The sequence below is a fragment of the Oryctolagus cuniculus genome, chromosome 6 (genome assembly GCF_051225735.1).
Source record: "Oryctolagus cuniculus isolate XC-2025 breed Fujian yellow rabbit chromosome 6, ASM5122573v1, whole genome shotgun sequence".
Lineage (NCBI taxonomy): Eukaryota > Metazoa > Chordata > Mammalia > Lagomorpha > Leporidae > Oryctolagus > Oryctolagus cuniculus.
Window position 1 is genome coordinate 41745522 of NC_142872.1, and position 24675 is coordinate 41770196.

The window sequence follows — 24675 nt, forward strand, 5'->3', positions numbered from 1 at the left end:
GAGCACTTGTCATGATCTACTTTGGGGGACAGTTGGCCGTGTTCATCTGTCATCTTCTTCTATCAAATGCCCTGCCTTGAGGCAGAGACCACATTTGACTCGTTGCCATATTCCTCAGCACCTGACACCCTGTCACATACAGAGGAGGTTCTCCACCAACATTTGTATTGGAGAGAATTTCCAAGAGAAATGGGATAAACAGTTGAACCTAAATGTAATTTGACCTAGATGCTCAAGCTTGAGATATGTTAAGTTTCATGTATACTGAATCACGGAACAATTGTGTATTTTGTAGATCAAGGGAAGCTACTGACCATATTGAGCAGGACCAGTGACACAGATATATATTTTAGGAATATAGACTGACTATACAATTTATAACAATCATAGAAAGTACAACTTTTTGACTTAAGTGCCCCTCCCCCCAGTTAGCAAAACAAGTTTTACTTATTACAGGTGGGCACTAAGGTTTTGCTAATTAACCCTTGTAAAGGGATTTGAGATCTTCCTCTGAAAGATGACATAGAAGTGTGAAGCCTTTGGTGACAGCCTAATTATTATTATTATTACCAGGCACAAAGCTCAGAGAACTTAAAGGTCTCCAGGTGACATTCAAAATAGTATGAGAAAAAGTGCAAATGGGGAAATTATAAGATCAAATCCCTAAATCACATTCTTAAGATTAGCAGGCACCTTGGAAGTGATCTTTCCTGATTCAGTTCTCCCAGCTTCCCAAACCAAGGCTTGCAACCCATGTGCAATGTCCCTGCCCAGTACTCACTGCTGTTAGAGCCTAACAGTTAAAAGGTTGGGCCTGATGATAAAGTTCCCTATATTTAAACCCTCAACCTCTTTCTTGTTAGCAACGGAAGCTTGGGTAAATTATTAGCCTTCAGTTTCCTTATCTATAAGATGAGCATGAGATTTTCTACACAGGGGTTGTTTTGTTGTACAAATAAGTGATGTATGTGCGTTTCTTGCCATGATCCCTGACATATGATGGATGACAGATAAATGGCTTTTAAAAATCACTTGAGCTAATTAATAAATATATGTGAAAGTGAATAAGAAATTATCAGGCATCTGACCTTATTTAGGGTCTCCACTGAACACATCAGGCACTTCTTGCCAGCTCCAGCTCCCATGGCTGTGATCTGAGTGTGTGTGCTTATGCAGTCTTGGTGAGGGAAGTGAAGAGTCTCATTGAATAGGATAAAATACCCTATTCAAGAGGCAAAGCACCATCAGGCCTAAAGTGTGTTCTCCCTCTCTCCAACTAAGAAAAAGGTGGACTTTCCCTCAGGAGGGTTATCCTGGGAATCCTGACCAGAGCAATGTGTCTGCTGGTAATAGCCACAGCATTCAAGTTTATAGATACAGTCATGTCCCCTAGTAGGTCTATAACTTATGGTGAAATCCATGTGGCTTCAGTTTCTCTATTAACAAAACAGGACTCATAGCCACTGCAGAAGGTTGGTGTGACAGAGATAACACTGTGAAACTGCTTCATGAATGGTAGAGTGCTCTGTGACTGCTGGTGACTGCTGCTCCACAACCTACCCATTTGCCCTGAACACAACTGTTCTACAGCTCATTTCAATGGGAACCCTGGTTCTAACTTATACTCAACCTGATCAGCATCCAGAAACAACTCAAAGAAGCCTGAATCCTCTCACTAGAATCCCTGCAAAATGACTCATGTAATTGCTCTGTGTAAGTATCCTTAGTCTTTATTGTACACCCACACAATTCTGATGCTATAGACTCCTGTGAAATGCAGGAAAAAGGGGGAAGGGGACCTCTTGTTAATGCCTAGGGTTTAAGAGAGACCACCAGTGTGGTAGACAGGAACTGCCAGATACACAAACCAACACACCTGCCCATCATTCTAGATCCTCTCATTGTCTTTCTGCCATTCTTTCCATTTGGAGAGGGGAAAGATTCCTTTTATTTTTCCCTTTAAAATTTCCTAGGAGGGATTTCTAGGGTCTTCCCCTCAGGAATTAGTTGTAGGACTAATTGGGCCAGTGGAGTACAGAAGATATATCCAGCACGGCCAGTGCGCTCCTAGAAAAAGTGACCTAGATCAAGCAGCTGGTGAATTCGTGGATAGAGGGCTAGTGTGGGGACCCCCTGCCACCTACTGACTTGCAGCTGAACCCACATTCTCAGTAGCAACAGCCTTGGTTGGGGCTGGAGGAGGGAAGAGAGAGAGCTGAGGAAGGTGGGGGAGGGCGAAGGGGACCCTGGGGTTGCTCCTTTCAGGATCCAGCGCCAGGAATCACCCCCACCCACCCACTGACCCACCTGTCTACACACGTAGCAGGGAGGATCAGTTGGGGATGGGGTGGCAGGGGTGACAGGTAGGGGAGATGGCTGTGCAAGTCTGAGCTGCTCGGCGGGTATTAGCAGGGAGCTAGCTGCCTGTGTGAGTGTGAGGGGGAGAGCGAGAGCGAAAGCGCAAGGGAGGGAGAGAGAGGCTGTGAGAGGAGAGGAGAGGGAGAGGGAGAGGGGGAGCGAGCGCTCCAGCTAGCATGAGGACGGGCTTCTCTTTCCCTGCTCAGTTAATCTGGCTGTCAGTTGGTGTTAACGCTGCAGTTCAAGTGCGTGGATTCCAAGGGAAACAGACAAACCTCACAGAAGGAAGGAAGCAAGCAAGGAAGGCAGGAACTGCAGGAGGAAAGGGACAGCAGAACAGCGAGAGGAATAAAGGGAAGGGGGGGGAAACACCAAATCTATGATTGGACCTGGGCTTCTTTCTCGCCAATGCAAAAAGGAATATGCAGCACATTTTTGCCTTCTTCTGCACCGGTTTCCTAGGCGCGGTAGTAGGTGCCAATTTCCCCAACAATATCCAGATCGGTGAGTGAGAGGGGCAGCTGGGGAGGGACTTTCTGGGTCTGGCCAGGGTGGTTTTTTTTTTGGGGGGGGGATCCGTGCTGCCCCTCCCCAATCCAAGCTGTTGTGCTTGGCCATCCAAAGCTTCCCGGCAGCAGTGATGGGAGAAAGACTTAGGCTGCCAGCGAGGGGAGGGGGGCTTCTCTGGATCGCATGAGGGACAGAGGGAGAAGTGTTTACCACCATCCCCCCACCTGCACACACACACACACACACACACAGGTACACATGCACACCACTCACACTCCCGACAGAAGCATGTGAAATGGAGGAATCACGCTTCGGAGGAGAAGCAGCAGGCTGTGGCATGGAATGGGGTGGTGGGTGTTTAAGGAGTTAACTCTGTTGCTTGGTTGACGGTGCTTGGCTTCACTTATTTATATAAATATGTATGCTGTGTGTATTTACGTGTGTGGTTCCATATTAGATATGCACATATCTATTCAGTTGATGGAGGCAGTGATTTCTTGTTCTCTAGAGGAGGAGAAAGAGACCCTCTAAAAGAAGGAGTGATGGGTGCTGGGTTTATTGCAGCCACTGAAATAATGCCAGAGGCCCCCCCTGGAAGGCAAGGGGGCTCTCTCTAGCTCTGGTCTCTAGCTGCCTTCTCTTTGCTGTCTGCCATGCTGAACTGGTGGTCTCCACTCTCCCCAACCTAGAACTTCCTAGCCAGCCTTTTCTCCTTCCTTTCAATCAGCCATCCTCTTAGATCTCCTGTCCACAGAGACTGCCTTTCTTTTACACACACACAAACACATACACACATGTTCCTTTCCCCTTCCTGTTTGCTGTCCTCAACACTGGGCTCCCTCCTGTCAACTTGGAGGCAGGTTTCAACATGCTCGTGCTGTTTGGTCCCCATTTCCCTTTCTCAGTTTTTGGGCTTCTAACCTCCACCTACACCCCTCGCATTCATAGGCGAGCTAGCAAATATTGCTACTCCTAATACAGGGGAAAAGCAAAACAAACAGGAGCAGTGACATCGATAGCAAAGCATGCCCACAAGGGACTGGGGCTTCAGTGTGACCAGCATATCAGTGCTGCCAGTGTCCCGGAATCAGGGAACTGTTTTGCCTAAAGGCACCTTGCTTGGCTTAGTTTCTTCTTTATTCCGCTTATAGCGAGGCAGGTCTCCTAGGGAAAGTTCCCAGTGCTGGTAGTTTGTCTTCTCTGTGTGTGTGCGTGTTGCTGGGTGGGATGTGTCTGTGGGAGAATATGGGGAAGTTGGCATTTTCTCAGGCACACATGTGTTGCAATACCTGTCTCTTTCGGCCTAACAAGCTGGCTCCCAAGGTAGTTGGAATGGCCATGGAGGAACTTGCTTTGTTTCTTGACACCTGTTAAGCTACATTCACAAGTGCATAGGTACATGTGTGCTAGTGCCTTACACGCAAAACTTCCTGCCTTTGCAAGACACTTGCCTTGCAGCCCAGCCTGTAGCTTCATACCTCCCCACCCCTTCTCTTTCATTCATTGTGGACAAGGAGGAAGGGGCAGAGAAGTGTTTGGGGTGTGGTCATCTGGGAGGGAGGATGAAACATCAGAAGCAGAATTATTTTTTCTTGTTACTGTTTAAAATGGAGGTATATATACATGTGGACATCACTCTTACCTGTAGCATTGTTTATGCTTGTACTTATATATGGCCAATACTTCAGTGACTGTAAATGCTTGTCTAGTGATATCTGCACTTGCTCTCGCCAAATATATCTGTGTGTATTACCATGGGTATGAAGGCTTGGGAGTGTTTTGTATATGTGTAAATGGAATGTTTGCTCATTTATTGCTGCAGATTTTTCATCATATTTAAAACCAACTTGACTTTTATTTACTGGTTCTAAAAAACAAATATGTGTCCACTGTATAAGAACTTAGGAGTGCATTCTATTGGGACCATGATTCCCACTGGACATGAGATAAACTTTGGTGTAAACATTCATTCCAGTTAAATCTCTGAAAATAGCTGACTTTCATTTACCGAAGTTTATTTGTTTATGTGGCCATAGTAAATACAAATGTAAGCCATGTACTCGTTTCTTAGAACAGGAGCTGTGGCAGGCACCTTTCAAGTGCTTTCTCATTGAATGGAGCATTCATATTCTGTTGACATTCTTAAGACCCCACATCCTTGAAAAGCAAAATCTATCATGCAAACACACAATAGTAACCCCTTATGTAACAAGCCATTCCTGGGTAGCTGGGATCAGGAGTGGTGAGAGAAACAGAAACACACTATTTGCACAAATTCAAGAGTTTTCAGAGGAAATGAAGAATAAAACTTAGGAGCAATAAAGTTGTTGAATTGCACTGAAACCTTGGCAGTACCAAGGCCAAAAGTATCGAAATAAATGATTATAGTTCTGGAGAAGCCCATAGGGTCACAGAGCTAGATTTCAGCCACTCTGCAACATTTATCAGCCCCTACTTCCTGTAAGGCTCTGGGGTGAAAGCTGGGGCCCACACAAGGCAACTCTGACACAGTGAGGCTCCATGTGTATGCAAGAGCATAGGCCTCCCACGTGGTTCGTGAGAGAGAAGAAGGAGACAAATGCCGCCAGTCTCCTCTTTTCTCTGACCTTAGCTGAGGTGTGGGGTGCACAATCAGTCCAATGTTTGAGCAGACGGATAGACATCAGGGGGCCTTATCACATAAAAACTCATCTGTAGAAGTTTAAACCTCTCCATCCTGTTGAGTCTCTCCAACTCTTACCCCTCCCACTGAAGGCCATAACGACTGAGTGTGGTATAGGGAAAAGAAAGGGGCTCATTTAGGGTGGGCTGTTGAACCAAAACCTGTCTCTAGTCCAAATACCATGTCGCATTTTTCTTTCCTCATAGGGGGATTATTTCCAAACCAGCAATCACAGGAACATGCCGCTTTTAGATTTGCTTTGTCACAACTCACAGAGCCCCCAAAGCTGCTTCCCCAGATTGATATTGTGAACATCAGTGACAGCTTTGAGATGACCTATAGATGTAAGTAATTGCTTCTATTTCTGAGATTTCTTCCTGCTACAACTGTGAAAGGAGGGCCTGTGGGGAGGTGGTGGTGTTGCAAAAACGACTTGACTTGTCATTCGTCTTCATAAGAGAAAACCCTCCAAGAAAAATTTCAAGAGCCTTTTGAGTGATTCCAGCAGTTGGTATTTTAGATCCTGCAATGCTTCATGGGAGGGGTTTGCTTTTTCACCATCAGCCAACTTTAAATGCCAGCATGATGGGCACTTAGGTTGACTGCTTCTCTCCTACCTCACTAAGGTTTTCTGGTTGTGTTGAGAGGATTTCACACATAGGAAACTTCTGAGAGATGTAGAACTAAAGGTTCTGACTTTTGGAGAATGTGATTTTAAATGCTTAAGAAATTTCTAGTCTAAGGCTAAAAGGAGAAAGTAAATGGCCCTGTAGCTTGATAAGAAAGAGTAGAAGGGAAATTGTATAGCTGGGTTCCCATTTTTGGAAGTGATCAATAATTATTGAAACCTGGTGCCTTGATTATTTCCAACATGGTCTTGGAGTGATTGATTGCTCATGATATAGGTTGTAAGACAGCCTTTGAGCATAAAGTAAAACAGAAATGACCTCAAGCAGGAGAAGGGAAAGCTAAACCTCTGACATCAGAATTGAATGCATTATAAAAATGGGGAGGAAAAAACGAAGAATATAGATTTTTTTTCTGGAAACTAGGACTGAAAAAGAACCTATGTCGTTGTAGGATTTTCATTTTATGTCAGATGAAAGCATAAAAATTAATCAGTAGAAAAAAAGAGAAACTTCACCTCCAGGGATTAAGTTCAAGTAGAAATTTTTGGCAGGGAAGTGTAGGCTAAGTGGGTAAGAACAATTTGAGGCCCACAACTGTATGAAAAGGGGACCACAGGATTTGTGAGCCACTGTTGACTTGGGTCCTTCTGCTGAGTTGTGGATGATTGAAGGGACAGAATGTATTTCCTTCATCTTTTCCTTATATTCTTACAAGGATTCTCTCAACAGTTTAAGCTGAACATGCTTTTTAAGTCTCAAAATAAAAATCCAAGATTTTCCCTTTCCTTAAGACCACTTTTAAGATAGTGTTTCTATGAATTTCAAGAATATATTAGATTTCACTTTTTGAGGACTTGCCATGTATCAAGAATGATGATAAGTGCTTTTTAGACTCTTAGAGTAACATTCATTTCCATTTATTAAGCACTGACTACAGCCCATGCAATGCACTAATTGCTTTTCATGTGTTAGCCCACAGGAGCTTTGAACAGCGCTCTGTTATCTTCCTTTTAGAGAAGAGAAAACTGAGTCAGCAACAGGTTTTGTAACATGCCCAAGGTCACCCAGGAAGTAAATGTGGGTCTGTGACTCCCTGGGCACTGAGATAAATGCACTAATCAATCAACTACAGTGATACACCCAAGGAGGGAATTGTCAGGGGTCCTGGAAGGCAGAGATTGGATAAAGAAAATAAGAGCAGAAACTTAGTATTTCATTTGTATCTATGATTTTGCACAGGTGTGGCTCACTCAATAAACAAAATAGCCGTTCTGCATTGTGATAATGCTGAAGTAGAAAATCTTATCTACTCTGTTACCCACCAAACTTAAAAAAGAACTGAGACTTAATTCTTGAATGATTGTTTTGATGAAACCATCTTCTTGAGAAGTTAGAATACCACTGAGAAAGTATTTAGCTATTAGATAACCTTTCATTCCTTTTGATAGTTTAGAGTAGGGTCTATGAATGGAGAATTTGGGTGTGGCTATCAATTTATCTATAAATCAACTGTGTACTAATATATTTCCCAGGGAAAGGCTCCACAGCTTTGTGATATTCCTTAGCTTTTGTCATTCTCTCAAAGAAGTTCATTACTCAAGAAGGATTACTTGCTTAGAGAATCAAGAGGAATTAATAATAGCTGGCATGTGTACTTACTCATTCTGTTAAGAAATGTCTACGGCAGAGCTTGGTGGAAAAGGATGTTAACTACTCTCCAATGTCAAGATGCTGACTGGCAGGACAATACAATAAAAGACAAAAGTAGGAAGAAAAGTTATAAGGCAAAGGATGCTGCTTCTGTGTTATTATCACAGCCTAAGACATGATCTCTAATGAAATTGTTGGCTATTTATCAGGGAGGAAGAAATATGGTACAGGGAATGCTCTTTCTTGTGGTCAGTGGACTTGGATCAAATGGATCTGGATTCTTGAACTTGATGCCTTCTATACACCAGTGTACAGTTTTTCTTGAGTTCCCACCTTGTTAATTTGATAATTTTTAAAATGTTTCTTCAAAGCCATAAACTGAGATGGATTGGAATGTAGAGATGATAAAATGTCTTTGTTTTCAGATAACTTACAATCTAATGGGGGACACTGGTGTACAGATAATCTGAAAAGCAATAATGTCATTTTGTGCTTAGACCTTTGCTTTCTTTTAATTCCAAGATCAGTTGGAGCACTGGGCAATTTGGGTGGAAATGGTGGCACCATAATTCCTGCTTACTGGAAGAATATCTATTAATTTTTGTGTGGGGCTAGGGAACACTTTAAGGTTATGCTCATTGTCACCCACTGGTTTGGAAAAACCAATCTTACATCTGTCTCAATTTATTGAGTAAAAGAGGTCAAGGGAGCAGAGAAGTTCTGGTCATAATGGCTTAATTATTTAAACAAGAAAAATGCCTTGTTCAGTTTTAATTGCATGTGCTGTTTTGAAATCAGAAGTTACCATAAATGAATGATCTCAATCCTACCTTTTCCCATATGTCTGCTGTCATTTTTCCCCTATTTTGCTATTCATTATCCCTCCACCAGAGGGTAGAGAAGGGAAGGCAGAGGAACTATTTCTGCTAGACGTGTTAGCAATGGGATTAAAAAGGAAGAGTAGTGGTTATAGAGTATGGAAAATGGAAGACAGGAATCATAAACACCACTGGTCAAGTTGAGAGTCTGGTATCCTCTTGGCATTCAATCTTTCTTGGTTTCTTTGTTCACCATTATTAAAGAGTGAAGTCATTAAATCAACAATCATATGGCTTGGGATATTCTCTGAGTGGTCTTTCAAGTCTGTAAGGATAGGGCGGGGAAATCTCTTCATAGAGAAATTATGTGCTAACCAGCTCTCTGGCCTATCTCAATGCTTTTGTGGTAAGTGCAAATAAAGGAATGAATGAGATGCCTATTGGGGTTCATATTAAAGGTATAAGGAACATTGTTGCAACTTAATTCTTACCTTCTCATTCTTTCATCCATTTATTCATTTAATAAACACATGCCTAAAGCTTACTTCATGCCAGCCATGTGCCAGATGCTAGGAATATCAGGAGCAAGGAAGACAACAGAGTCACTTTGCTGATAGAGCCCACAGTTTGACCTGCAGGTCCTTCAACTTCACTGCATATAAAATGCTTCCAGGGAGTTTGATTAAAGCAAGACTCAGGATGGACTCTCTACTCCCTGAATCAGAATATTCAAGAGCAGACCCGGGAGGAATTCTGCAGTAGTTAGTATGAGGATCACACTTTGAGAAACTCTTTAAAAATTATTCCATTCCTCCAGCAAGCATTTCTGAGTTCTTAACCAATCTCTGACATGATGTTAAATGCCAGATATGCAGAGAAAAGTAAGACACATTCTCTTGCCCTGGAGGACTTTATCCCTAAAGGAGCAGACTGTCCTGTCAGGAGAAAATTAAAATGCAATGTTCTAAGTCCTACAGCAGTAATTTGCATGGAGTGTAGAGATGCCAAGAGGAGGGGAGTTGGCCAATGGGAGGGTTTTGGTTGAAGTGAGTCTCAGGTGTAAATGGAAGTTTTCAAAGACCAGGTGAGGGAACCCGAAGGTGGGAGAGATAGTACTTTCCAAGCAGAGGGAACAGCACACACAAAAGCACAGAAGACACTTTACATTGTTGTTGCCTTGGTGAGATTCCAAGGGAGCCCCCATGGTGGACTTCTCATTTGCCATTTATCAAATGCTGCACAAAGGTTGCCAAGTGACCAACAAGCCAGTACAGCATCAGAGGTGGATATTGTGAGCCCACTTACTATTTAAGAATCATACAGTTTCATACAAACTTGCGTATCTTGCCTCTCCTACAATTTCAATACATCTGGTAACAATGGGACCCAGGTCTATGTACTCAATTTGCTGGGATGGAACAGAGAGAAGCCCATCTGGATGTCCTCCTTCCCATCTGACCCATTTCTCCAATTTGTCTGCTGCTTCCTGAAAGTGTTGAAATTACATAGCTTGTTTGAGTTGTCCTGCAGTGTTTGCTGTGGTTATGCCTTCAAAGAGGTACAGGTTTGTTCTACCATCAGAACAGGAACTGCTTGCACCATAAGTCCCCACATTTCTATAGTTTGGCATTGCTGAGAACATCTGGTAGTCCCCCTAATACAAATGAATAACTGTCTTCAGGAGCCAGGAAATCACACAACATAAAGATGCTGGGAGCTTAAGTGATGATCAGGTGTCGAGTAGCATCCTTAATTACTGTGAGGTTTCCTCTGTTGTGGACCTAGTTGGGAAGCTCAGGGGCATTCTAACAAGACTCTGGCACTAGCAACAGACAGATGGCCTCTTAGCTCTTGTCTGAGTATCACTCATCATTTTCAGAGTTGCAAATGAACAGTCCAAACTAAGTCAACAGGCAGACTTGTTTTATTTGACCTGCACAATATTTGTCAAAATTTGGCACACAAATCAAGATTTCTGGCTCTTTTGAAACAAACTTAGGGCATTAAGCAACACTGGATCCACATTCCTGTTCATCTCCTGTTAGAACTGAGAGGTGCTACTCTCTTTAAAGTATAATCTCTTAAGTTTATCAAAGTTGTCTTTACTTCCTGCGATACATAGAGCCAGTATAAACATACTATGTTGATTGGCCCATCCTGTAAGAAGGACAACCTGTTCACTTGTGATTTATATCCTGTAGCATCGATCATTATATCATTATAATATATATTATTCTCCCTGTAACAAAGAGTAAAGAACATAAAAGAATTGTAACTATTGGTCTCAAAATTAGTTTGTCTAGCAGGGGTGGAAAATATCCAGCCCATAGATCATGTAGGGAGTGTGAAGTCATTTGGTCTGGGCCTGCCAAGGCGACCACAGGTTGGACTTGAAATGTAATAAATCTATAGCAGGCAAATTTTTAATATGGAAATGTTCTATGGCCTGCAAATGATGTTACATTCAATTGGCCCTTGGCAAAATAAAGGTTCCCCACCCCAGTGGTTGGTGGTGGGTAAACAAGGATTATTTTGAAGACCTATGGTATACAATATACTTTCAAAATGCTGTCTTATTTATATTTTATAGCAATCTCTAAAAGTTATTTTGCCCATTTTATAGACAATGTTACTAAGATTATGTCTTCATATTTTGCACTAAGAGACTAAACTAGGATTTGGAGCCAGTTTTTGGCACTCCTAAACTCAACAAACTTTCTGCTTTTGAAGATTTGTGACTATATGAACACAAAAAAAGTGAAATCGCAGAGAAAGAGCCCAAGAGTAGAAGTTACCTAGGAAAGATATGGTTTAGGATTAAAACTAAGACTTCCATGGAAGAAGCTTTGGCTGTAGATAATGAAGACTTACTGAGTTATTGGGGAAGGAAAAACTTGAACAACCACTGAAGGGTCAAGCATATGCTCATGGTAGAATGACAGGAGATTATTTTGAGTGGGTAAAATCACAGTATTCCTCCCCTACTCCCCTCAACCACCATTGCACATGCTTGTTTTCATGAGGTAGAGAGTTCAGAGTTTGTCATCTGCAACTGCATTATGCTCTCAGTTTAATAGCAAGTGATTAAAGTTCTCTGGCTGATGTTACAACATGAGTTTAACTCTTCTATCTTTGCCTGTGTCCTCACATTAAGATGCTCAAGTGAAAACCTTTTTCTAGGTTGAATCTTGTTTCTTATTATAATATTGATTATATTGGTCAACATTTCATCACTATATCAAAATATCTAAGTTAAGCTGCTTATGACGGAAGGAGATTTATTTAGGCTTATGGCTTTTGGAAGTTCACAGTCCAAGATCACTGGTTTGAACATCTGATGAGGCTGGGATATGACAATAGTGGAGACTGCGTGGGGGAACCATCATGCTGTGAGCTATGCAGTGGACTCAGAATGGTGGGGCCCGACTCAGGCTTTTATAGCCAGCCATATCATGAAAATTATCTCTCAAGCATATGCTCCCAATGCCCTAAGGACCTGCCCATGACAACTATCACCTAAACACAATAATTGGGTTAAGTTTTTACCTTCTCAATTATGACTTACAAGGTTTAGTATCTCCATGAGTTTGGGACTCAAATTATGTTCAAATAATAACAGTGATCAGCAGCTTTTCTGTATAGAAAAGTATTTGTATATCATTCTCTAATTTAAAAACCTCTGATGAGGGGAGTGACATTACCACTCCTTCCCAGATGCTCAGGATATGGAAAACTAATAAGATTAATTTATCTGTTCATTCATTCATTTGAAACATGTTTATCATGGCCTTCTATGGGATATATGCACCATCACAGCAGACAGAATTTATTATTACAAAATTCTCTCCCACTGAATCTACATACGACCTCAAACTCCTTCTCAACACAGCATTCTAAGCTGTGACTACATGTTGCTCAAGCTGATGCAGACATGAAATCCATTTGCCGTAACAATGCATTTCACTAGGGATTGAAGAAAATAAAATGTATTAGACACTGAGTCTCCCTTTAAGGGGCTCAGTTTCTTATTGAGGAAATAGGTGTGAGCTGGTTTAAGGAATAGCCTTTTATCTCTTGTACTTATTCGGGGGAGGAAGGGAAACTCCTGCTTGGAGGAATCTAGTCTTCCTAAAACAAGAGCATTTGAGTTGAATTCAAAAAGGTAGGTAGAGTACAGACAGGAAGAACATATGTAAGTATGTAAGATTCAGTGCAGTGAAAAGTATGGTCAATTATTATTTGAAGATATGAAATCGAATGCTGGATTACCTTCTTGAATTGGTAAGTGTGACTTTGGAGAAACACACCCCTCTCATGCTTATTTATAAAATGAAGCTCATGATCACCAAAGGTCATTCTAAAGCTATTATATGCTAAGCTGAGAGAATATGAACAAATCCAGGGGGAAAAAACCTCTCCAGGCTTTGGTCGGGGTGGGGTCTCGTAACTAAATGGGAATTTAAAGAACGTTCTGAACCATCTCCTACCCCCACCAGCTTGAACAGCCAGGCCACATTTTATATGCAAATATAGGAGTATTATACCTACTGTGGGACTATGGGCCTCAGGCACATTCATTCACTATTTCACACATATTACTGAATGCTTACAATTATGGACAAAACAGAAAGCAGCCTTGTGCTCCTGGAGCTTTTACCAACTAGTAAGGGATATGCAAACGAGTGTATCACTAGAGGTTCTGATAAGCGATCTATAAGAAAGGACCATGATCTATAATAAACGACCCAGCTCTGGACAGCAGTGAGTTGCTGTTGAAGCTGAGAAATGAAGACTTTGGTCAATGTAGTGTAGGGATCAGGGAGAATATTCTAGAAGAAGCCTCCCTGGCAGAGGCCTGGTAGGGCAAGATATTGGGAGAATGTGGACTAGAGAAGGAGGCAAGGACCAGGCCTGCAAGGCCCCATTACAGATTTTGGTCTGTGGCCTAAGAGCTGTTGGAAACTGACTGAGAGATTTTTCAGCAGAGAAATGCCCTGTGTAGAGTTCTGTTCTCTTACCAGGAACCAGATGCTTGAGAACACTTTGCCACATTCACATTCCCCGGAGATTTGAGTCTTCCATGGCAATGGCCTTTGCTCTTTCATTCTTGAAACCAATTTGGGATGAAGTTTAGCAGATGAGCAGAGGGACAGGGAAGGGGGAAGCTAATGGCTGGGTGAAGGGATGAGCTGTGGTTCTATGTGGATCTGTGGGTATCCATGGGTGTTTGTGGAAATCACTTATCCGGCACCAGGCCTGGACATCTGCCAAGGCTGTATGAATCAGGGAATCATCTAGAGCCCCCATTTATTTCATCAACAGGGAAGTCACACACGAAACTGAAATTGCAATCTCTGGTCAAACCAGATGACTCAGTGGTCCTAACATCCACACTGTTATGCCTCCTACTTGCATCCACAAACTGCTCCTTCAATATCTTGCTGTTGAAATTTTGTCCTTCTGGTCAGTACTAGCTCTTATTTCAGTTCTTCCACTGAGCCTGCCTTGCTTTCTCATGTTAATGGCCTTCTTGGCCCCTTGGCCCTTTATACTTCTCTATAGCAATTGTCGCATTTAGCTCTAGGTTTTAGTCATTCAGACTCTTGTCCTATATGCCCAACTGCACTAAGCAACTTGAGGTCAGTGGCCTTGTTTTCTTCAGCTTGCCATAATAGCCTCTACCACAGAAGTGTTCAGTCATGCTAGTTAAAGGAATGAATGAATGAATGAATGGTGCAGATCATATAACAGCAGTTGCAATGATGAGAATAAACCTGATTTATTGCTTTGTACAACAGTAATGCTTTGATATTATGAGCTTTGAGAGTTCCAGCAGTCTGTGTTGTAAATTCCTATGGATGGCGATTATTGTGTAGCTGGAAAGTGATGGTGAAAAACAGGTGTAAGTCATACTGAAAGCTCACTCCAGTTCCTTCTGGACTATTTTCATGAAGGGTCCTAAATAAGGTATAAAGTTCCACTTTCTAAGTGAAGGATTGCAGCTCCAAGACCTGGTTTTGCCATTGATGCATGAGCCTTGTACGGCTCGTACACGTCTATTTTCCTCTTTTGAACCTCGGTTTCTTTCAAAAGATGGTAATAATGACATCAAACGTATGTGATTACTCCAAGAGGGGCCAAAGACAATGGGTTTCAAATCAACTTTCCATATAGCAAAGTGCCATGAGGTGGGCGCTTTTATTCTCCTCCTTTCACAAGTGAAGAAATGGAGCTCTTGGAGGGAGACAGGGGAGCAGTCCTCATTTGAGTTTTCTCTTTCAGTGCCTAAATACCTACAGGTTGCAGGGGCTTTCATCACCCTGTGGACTGCCAGGAGTTCCCCTCCCATGCCAGCAGCATGCCTGTTTTTACATCAGCCTGCACTGATCAGGCTGCCTTTGTCACACAACCCTCTGCCCTTTCAAGCTGCCTGTGGTGCTTCATGCAAGCTGTGGTCAACGTGTGCCAGGCACTGAGGTTACTGGAATTCTCCCTCTGCCCCTGACTGCGCTTGCGTCTTTGGTGTGTCCCTGCCTGCTGTTAGAGCACAGGGAAGCCCAAGGTATTGACAGGCCCAGGACTCAGAGGATGCAGGCAACACTGGAGTTAATGACGCAGTTGGAGGCTAATGAAATTGACACCCAATGGTGAAGCCTGTTTCAGTGAGTTTCATTCTGTAGAATCTCTAGGATAGAAATGAACTTTTTGTTCATAGCTTTTATTTTGTGTACAAAAGTAATATATGTATTTAGAAAGTCATGGGAACACAAACTTGTGTACATACAGTACTAGAGATAAACTTTTTATCAATCTATCAATTTAAAAATTAATATATTTATTTAATGTCTTAGAGTATTCTTAACTTACTGTAACAACTGTAATTCTTTTACAGTGACACATTCCTAAAAGCAATCATTCCAACTGTACATATGTACCTTAATTTAAGCCATTTATTATATATCTAGTTTTTTGAATGTTTTTCTTAAAAAGTTATGATTATTCTGATTTTTTGTCTATTTTATTTTGATTTTAAGAGCTTTCTAGACCAATAGAACATTAGCATATGCAGAATTTGATATAACTTGTTCAATGCCAGCTCTGACAATGAGTTATAATATGATCTTGAAAGTTTTATTTCCAGTTTAGTTTCCAGATGTACAATACAAGGTGAAAATTATTAAAACAAGCAAATACCATGAACTAACATGAAAGAAATGGAAAAAATCAGAAGTGCTAGGCAAATACAGGATAATGTAATTATCCAGGCTTCCTATCCATTAACATAAATGTACCCTAAGTACAATGTGACTAATTAATCTTTAGTATTTTCCTTTGAGGGTGGTCATTATCTATGAATGTGGATGGAGAAACTGAAATCTTAAGGCTAAGTTTATCCTAAATCCAAATATGTTGCAACACTAAATCTGAAAGTATCTCTTCTCATTTATGATTCAGTCCATAAAAATGAATCAAATATGTGGGTCATAGGGTGTTGTTGGCTTAAAAAAAAAAAAAAAAACCACTGTTTATAGGGACAAAGGAACAACTTCATTTAAGAGTGACACTCAAGAATCCTGGGGGGTAGGTGACAGAAATCCGACTAACTGGAAAGTTTTGAGTTCAGGTACCCATACAGTTGGATTAAAGGACTTGAATGATGTCATCAGAGCTGAGGCATGTACTCTAGCTTTTCTCCTGACTGGCCTTACTCTCAGATAAGCATGTAGCACACATAAGATCCTAGCACTGTCAGCCTTTACCTGTCCAGCTCGCAGTCCACTGGAAAGGGCAGTTCTCTTTCCCAGTATTTCCACAAAAGTCCTAGGCATGTGGTTACTGAATAAAAACCAGGACATCCTACTCATTTCTGAATATGACACAGTGGGCAGGATATTATGGTTTTTGGTTAGCCTAATCTAATGATCATTCTTAAGCTTAAGTGATTAGAAGAACTAAGTGACTGACTGTTGATTTAAATCAGCCAACACAAAATACAGTCATGGACTTGATAATATTTCTTTCAATGACCAAACCATATATACAATGTTATGTACCATATCAAAGCATATGTAGTAGGCTATGCCATTTAGTTTTGTGTGAGTATACTGTGTGGTGTTTAAACACTAACAAAATTGCCTAACAAAACATTCTTCAAAATGTGTCCTTGGCCTTAAGAAATGCATAAGGGGGAAAAGTAATTTCCACAAATAAAGTCAAGGTGCTAATATCAAAAAATGGAAATTGGATACTCAGTGGGCAAAATAATACAGATGTCCTTCCATTCCACATTTCTTCAGAAGAGAGTATTCAGAGTGGCTGGAAGTTAGATTAATACAAAGGGTCAACATACTAAGCCAGAGGAGCCATCAATAAGAGAAGCATATACAGGATTCTGATGGATACGGCAAGCACAGAGGTTAAAGGCTGAAACTGAGGCTGATGAGTCATTCAAAGCCGTGAGGTGCTTTTGATAACCCCTGCCAGTTGGAAGCAAACCCGTGTTCATGAGACACTTTAGGAAATGCTGTCCACCCACATGGGTATGACTGCGGGCATGTGTAGTCCCTTTAGGCTACTCTTTGACAATACATTGGAGTTGCAATCCCTAAGATGTCTGGTGTTTCTGAGGCACCTAGACTCTCTTCCAGTGTCCAAGACATCTGCTCCATTCACTGAAGCTATTGTGCACTAACTCTTTAACAGTCCCAGTTGGAATCTTGGCTGCAAATCTGATGAGCCCACACCACCAGATGGTAAGTTCTTCTAATTGGTTCCATTCCCTCTGGTTTTTGGCAGAAATGAAACCTTCCTTATGCATGAAGAGGGTGTGCAGGAGAGTCAGTATCAAATGAAGGAGGCTTTAACCTCTGTTAAAGAGGTAGAAATCTAAAGCTGGCCCCAATCCATGGCAAATAGGGTGGTATGGCTTTTTCAGATTAGGTCACAGATTTACAGTGAGTTGAAGTCCTAGCAGTGATGAGAAATAGAATCACAAAGGCTGGAAAGTAGTTTAGCTAAAACATCAACTGATTTAGAAATGATTTATTTATTTGCTCATTGGTATTTGTGAAGCATTGTAGTAGAGGAGATTATTAATTGGCAATTGTTCATCTCTCCCCCAAATTCCTTGGGAAGAGCATACTTCCTTGTTTTGTTAATCTTATGCCTGTTCATGCGACTTGGTGACTCGCTTTGGAAAACCAGATGCTAGTTGACATGTTTCAAGCAAAGGCCATGAGAAGAACATGTCCCACAGAGCCTACTGCTCCCAGAAGAAAAAGAAATACAAGCAGCATAGGTGCCCCAGTCAACCTACCAAACAAAATCCAGAGTGGAGCTGTCCTAGCTGATCTACATAACTATTAACATCATAGTAAATGTTCATTACTATATTTGATTGAATTTGGCCATAGTTTCTTTTGCATCATTAACTGAAAAATACAAGCAACCGCTGTGCGTCCCACAGTTTCTAGGCAGTGGAGGAACACTGCAGAATGACAGATATAGTCCTGGTCTCCATGGAGCCTGTATATTTAACTAAGAAGATAGGCAATAAATACATTCACAAATGAAAAACTAGAGTTATTACTAGGGCCATAAAGAAAATAGGATGTGATGATAAAATCGGTGTGGTAGAGAAAAACACCTATTTTGGAAGAGGTAGTCAGGAAAAGCTCACCAAGGAGTTGACTTTTGAACTCAGTCATAAAGCTTGGAAAAGAGCTAGACAACAGTAAGAGCCCCTGTGGAATGTGAAAAATCAGCTCTATAGACAAGGTGCATTGAAAATCTTGGCCCAGACAGAGGAGAATGAGGTGCCCTGGAAAAAACTCCCACAAACTGGGTCACTTACTTGGCTTAGGGCAGATGCTGCCTTCTTTCTGGGATGTGAGTACGAGTCAAGGGCTTGAAATGATGCATTTCATGCCAGTGCTCAGTAGCCACAGAAGTGGAAGCCACTGAACATATTGCAAGGCACAGCGTAAGCTTTTCTTCTTAAGGCATTCCAAACAGAGGTGATGGGACAGGCTGTACTTGACTTGGCTCCAGAATAGTCAAGAACTGTCAGTCTTAAGGATGGCAAGAGGTGTATGTGTGTGTGTGTGTGCATGCGCGCACTTGGACATATGTTCATTCTTTCATAGAAGAGAAAAGTGAACTACAATGGCTTCTAGATTTAATTCCAAGTGGGTGATTATAAATAGGACTCAGAGATTTAAATTATGTGTGAAGGAAATGTTAAACTGAAGAACTTCATCTCAGCTCTGTGCCAAATTCCATTTGTTAACTGAGGTAGTTAATTAGGGAAGAGTATCTTTTGAGCAAACACAGTAAGCTGTAGCATCCCTAAACTATCCTGTAAAGACTATGGAGATGTTAAAGGTACAAAAAAGATCAGAGAACATCTAAGGCAAGGCCTCCATTTAATCTTCATTCCAGGCACGGGAAAGTCAGAGTGCTGGAGAATGGGACACTCATAAAGCATCACGTGGTGTTTAGAAGCCAAGTAGTTTACTAGTTTTCAGTACATTATTTAAGGTAAACTTCTCCCCCTACTCCTTTTTTTTTTAACTCCAAGTCCATTCTGAATACTTTAAAAGATGGTTTATGCTCTATTTTAATGATTCTATTTCTCTAGGATTATTGTTTTTATCAAGAAATATAGCTACGCACATGTTTGTGTCATGCAGCCCAAGACCTTGGGAGTCTTCACATCCCTTCCCCAAAACCCTAAGCTTTGTGAGACTATGTGCTCTTCAACTCTGCTTTTAGAGCCCTCTCTGATTTCTTCTCCTTTTTTGTGCCTTTCCATCTCCCCCCTCTCCAAGATTCTTGCCTCTATGCTTTGAGTTCAACATGTCAAAACAGACTTGGCATCTTTTATTGTCAAAACCATTGCTCTTCCCTCACTTTAATTCTATTAAATCATCTAAGCTCAAAATATGAGTATGCTATTGTCTTCCCAGGTTTTGCCATACTCTCCATTGAATAGATACAATGTATTACTGAATTTTCCAAAAAAAAGAGAACACTAAGTGAGAATGATTTTGTATATTCAACGAACAGAAAGATAATGCATGTTGAGCAGAGTTGGGCAGACTATGATAAGGAATTGAAGTTGATTTTTAAAAGATTTAATTAATTACATATTTGAAAGGCAGTTAGAGAGAGAGAGAGAGAGAGAGAGATTCCATCCATTGGTTTACTCCCTAAAGGGCTGCAGTGGCCAGGACTGGGCCAAGCCAAAACTAGGAGCCAGGAATTCTAGCCAGGTACTTGGGCCATGTCTGCTGCCTTTCAGACACATTAGCTGGGAGCTGGATCTGAAACTAAGCAGCTAGGATTCAACCTGGCATCACGGGTTGTGTTTTAACCCATTGTACCACAATAATGGCCCCAAGGTTGATTTTAAATACAATAAAATTACTAATGGATTTTAAGCTTGGGAGTATAGTTACATTATTTGATTTTTTTTTTCAATATCATTCTACTTCCTCTGTAATGAAGGGACAATTGATAAACTGATGTGAAAACTATTTATTAGTTTTTTTGCATAATAAGTAATATCTTAGTATCTTACAACTTTTTAAATCTTCAATTTGCATGTTGACAACAGTTCACCTATTCTGGATTGGGTTGAACTCCAAGAAAGTTAGGTCTGCCCATGTCTCTTTGCTTTAAGAGCGAAGGTGGAGAGGCAGCAATTATCTTCTCTAGAAGATCAGACACGAGAAGGTAAGCTTTATTATGCAACTATATACAAATGCTCTGTTTGGATCAAGTCTTCTCTGATAGTCCATTGGCTCAAGTACCTGGCTAAACCTAACACTCAGGCAGGAAATTTACTCTGTGTTTGAAGACAATCACAAAGACTCATGAAAAAGGACATAACTGTGTAATTCTATAACAGTAATCTAGGTTTTCACAGAGGGGTTTCAGGGAGACCAGGTAAGAGAGGTGCCTGCAATAGTCTAGATGACAGATGATGTTGGTTTGGACAAGATAGTGGCAAAGGAAACTAAAGCAGTAAGATCTCTGGTGTATTTTAAAGATGGTATCAATAGGATTTAGTGATGAAATTAATGTGAAGAATGAGATAAAGAAAAAAATATCCTTGTGTTTATTTCCAGTTTCTCAGACAATATCACTGTCCTGGAAGATGTTTCTCATTCTTCAGTGTTAGGTGATTTTTTTTTCCCTTTATTTTACTAGCTGCCTTTCTTGTATTTTATCGATCCTTTTGAGTTTTTACTTTCTGTCCTTGACCAAAGGTTGTCTCTACTGTTAGGACCCTAAGCTCTTTGAAGGTGGGACAGTGAGATTGTTTGTATTTACAACACAATTACAAGAGAAGAACCTCAATAAATACATTCATGCTAACAGTTAAAAATAAAAGAGGCTGGCACTGTGCCATAGCAGGTAAAGTTGCAGCCTGCGGTGCCAGCTTCCGATATGGGCACCAGGTCACCAGGTCGAATCTCAGTTGCTCAATTTTCAATCCTCCTCCCTGTTACTGCACCTGAGGAAGCAGTGGAATATGGTCCAAGTGCTTGAGCCCCTGCACCCATGTGGGAGACCTAGAAGAAGCTCTTAGCTCCTGGCTTTGGCCTAGCACCACCCTGGCCATTGTGGCCATATGGGTAGTGAACCAACAGATGGAAGATCTCTCTGTGCCCCTTTCTCTCTAACTCTGCCTTTCAAATTATTAAGTAAATATTAAGAAAATACTTTATAAAAATAGTTAAAAGCAAGGACTTTGGAGATACTTTCCTATATGTGATCCTGTGTAATCTTTACAATTAATTTATTCTCTCAAAGGCGTGCTTTCTGATTTCATAAAGTGGTAGTGATAACACATTCCTCTTAGAGTTCTTTGGATTGAATGAAAGTGCTTAGCATAAGGCCTGGCATAGAGCAAGTGCCCCATAAATGGAGCTATTGTTGTTTCTTCAATTTAATTGTGATGACAAAATTCTTTGGAAATGCCCTCCAGAGTTTTCATCAGGAAATCAGTGTTCCTGTTGAAGTGAGTAGCAGGGAGAATAAAAATGCTAGGATGGGATTTTGTAATATAGTTAAGAGACAAGTAGATCTCAAGTCTCTTTGATGTGAAAATGACAGCAATGACAAACCCCCAAAATAGAACCAATTTGCTACTTGTTTTCTTTTACTAGCTGCCAAAATAATTCTTTTAGTTCTATAGGTCTTGCTTAGAGTCTGCTGCCTTAAAATAATGAAATTAATTTTAAATCAGGGCCTGGTCTTACTTGGAAAAATGAAAGCAATATAGTTTATCTACATATATAGCTAGTCTTTGCCGGCATGGAATATAGGACAACATTGACTAAATTGTTAGAGGAATGAACTGCTCTGAGAAAGTAATTTTTAGGATGAAACTGAGGATTAAACAGAAATTTAGTTTAAAAAAAACATTTGTAATTGAGACAGTTTCTGGAATGTGCTGTACAGATTCTTTGCCTTAGAAAGATGACTGTGTTGATTCTATTTAATGCTGACTTGATCACAAGTATCCTGCAAACCCAGGGGTCCTTGTGAACAGACTGTCTAAGGTTGTAGATCGGAATGTGAAGGTTGGGGTGAAATAGCCAGAAGAGATCATGGAACTGGTGGAGAGTTAACCTGGTGAATTTGGAGATTTGCATGAGGATTTCAGTAGCCCTTGAAGATACATTTGGAGAAGCAGGCTGATTTCAGAATAGGAAAAGTTTTGAAGGCCGGAACAAGTATTTCAGGGGCAGAATGATAAGTTAAAGTTCCATAGTTAATATTCCAAAGATCCTTTTATAAGAAAATAAGGATGATTTTATTTAGCAGTTATTAGACTAATCCTCCACAAAAATAAAGTTACCGGATGTCAAATAACACCAAATATCCCCATGTCTGCATAATGAATTTCAAAGCCTTGGTTCTTGAAGGGCTTTAGGAATTCATCCAGTTGATGCTTCCCATTAACTTTGGTGTTTTTATGATGTAACTAGGTTTTCCTTGGGTCTGAAAGTGATGAGGGAAAGTTGCATGGTCATAAACTTGGCCATAGCTTGGTCAAGCCAAGTGAGAGGCCGAGATGTTATTTTTTGGGATTTCGAGAATCTTTGTGTGTTAATGCATCTTGTTTATAAAAAGTCCATGTTTCCAAGCTCTTCCTTTTGCTCTACTGCCTAGTATTATCTTGTTAGAGTCAATGCTTAGTTGAATTCTTTTTTACACATGGTGAAAATAAGGCCCGTAGAGTACAAAGGGATTGTTTGCAGTCAATGAGTGGTGTGGTCATGATTCTAACATGGGACTTCTGAGCATCAAACAAGTCCTCCTTCCATTCTTCCAGGCTCTCTAGAAAATTTTTGTGCCAATACTCCAAACAGTTGTGCCCAGAACAAGAAATTACTGGTGCTTTCAGAAAGAGCTGGCAGACTTGGTACGAACACCTGCCAAATTGGCAGACTAGCCTTGCTGCTGTGTTTCTTTTTCTCATCCTTGCAAAGCCAGTTCTGAGAACCTACCTTCTGACATCCACCTAGGATCTAACACCCAGCCTCTGTACTGCTGTTAGATAAATAAATAAACCAGCCCCAAATTTGTTTCAAAAAGAGGCAGGTTAAAAACAAGTTATTTTTAAAGCAACATAGAACATAAATATCAAAAATTGAAAAGGCAGTTTTCATAGAGAGGCTGAGGAGGAGATGCTGAGATATAGTAAGGAAGGTGACAAGATTGGGTACGGAGTTTGCTGTGCCTTAGGGAAGAAATGTTCATTTTGGACCAGGCTTTTATCTGGTAGAATCATGTCTATTCATACAGACACTGTAAAGAAATCTGGTGCAGGCATTTGGCCTAGTGATTGGGACACCAGTTAAGGTACTTGTGTCCCATCCTGGAATGTCTGGGTTCAACTTCTGGTTCTGGCTTCTAATTACAGGCTTCATGCTAATGCAGACCCTGGGAGGCAGTGGTGATGGCTTGAGTACTTGAGTACTGTTACATGGGAGACCCGGATTCCATTCCTAGTTCTTGCTGCCCTGGCTGTTGTGGGTATTTGGGAAATCAACCAGCAGATGGAAAATCATTATCTGTTTCCCTCTCCCTCACCCTCTCAAAAAAAATATATTTCTTTCCTAAGAAAGAAAGAAATCTGGTGATTGATCCTACTTTGCCTTGAGACATAGTACTTTATAGGAAAGTTAGAGAAATATTTGTGCAATGAGCACAGAGCATGTTTAGATGGCCAAAGGTAAAGTTATAGAAAGTATTTCCAGTTAGGAATGGTTGGAAACTCTGAGAAGGAATCTTAGACTGAGTGTGGGTGAGTCTTCAACCCAAACTTCTATATGGCCCTCGATGGGAAAAGATGGCCTTTATTCTGTGTGACAGACCAATAACCAGCAGGTATTGTTTGACAGAGGTATTGACACAGGAATTGGTTGGCTCACCATGACAGAGCCTACCTTGAGAGCATGGACTGGCTATCAGTAGTGAGGGTTCTCTTTATCTGGTTCTGGGACTTTTCCAATAAACCTGACTCTTTCAAAGACTACCCAACCACCTCCACCTAATGACCCAGCAGCACCTGTGGCACTGTTGATAAACAGTTATCTATTGGATTCAAACTTACCTCTTCAGCATCCCTTAGCAACAAAGACCCACCTTTCTGAGCATGACACTAAGTCTATGGGCTGATGCTACGGACTGATATGTGCCCACCCCAAATTGATATTTTTGAGGTCCCAACCTTCAATCCAATGACATTAGGAAATGGGGTCTTGGGGAAATAATCAGGTTTAGATGAAGTCATGAGTGAGGAGTCCTCATGATGGGATTATTGGGATGACTGCCCCAGAGAGCTTGCACAGTCTTGGTACACATGCACCAAGAAGAGGCTGTGTGGACACAACTGATGCTGTGTAGAAAGTGCCTATTCTATGGTGGCTTGGGAAGGCAACCTGAAGTGCCTGATACAGTTGGTAACCAAGGCGTTTCCTCCAAAAGTGAAGGAATGTAAATGGTGAATAGTAAGGAATCAGAAACTTAA

At 41.1% G+C, this 24675-nt stretch overlaps 1 protein-coding gene and 1 long non-coding RNA gene across 4 annotated transcripts in view; one reads left to right on the plus strand and one right to left on the minus strand.

Annotated features, from left to right (window-relative positions):
* LOC149126123 (uncharacterized) overlaps positions 1 to 24675 on the minus strand; it is a 73103-nt gene that overhangs the window by 32740 nt on the left and 15688 nt on the right. The window lies entirely within an intron of this gene.
* GRIA1 (glutamate ionotropic receptor AMPA type subunit 1) overlaps positions 2263 to 24675 on the plus strand; it is a 331029-nt gene continuing 308616 nt past the window's right edge. For both annotated transcript variants that reach the window (XM_002710324.6, XM_002710325.6), the window contains exons 1-2: positions 2263 to 2862; positions 5737 to 5874. In XM_002710324.6, coding sequence (XP_002710370.1) covers positions 2781 to 2862; positions 5737 to 5874 — 220 coding nt within the window. In that variant the 5' untranslated portion in view covers positions 2263 to 2780. The remainder of the gene's footprint in view (positions 2863 to 5736; positions 5875 to 24675) is intronic.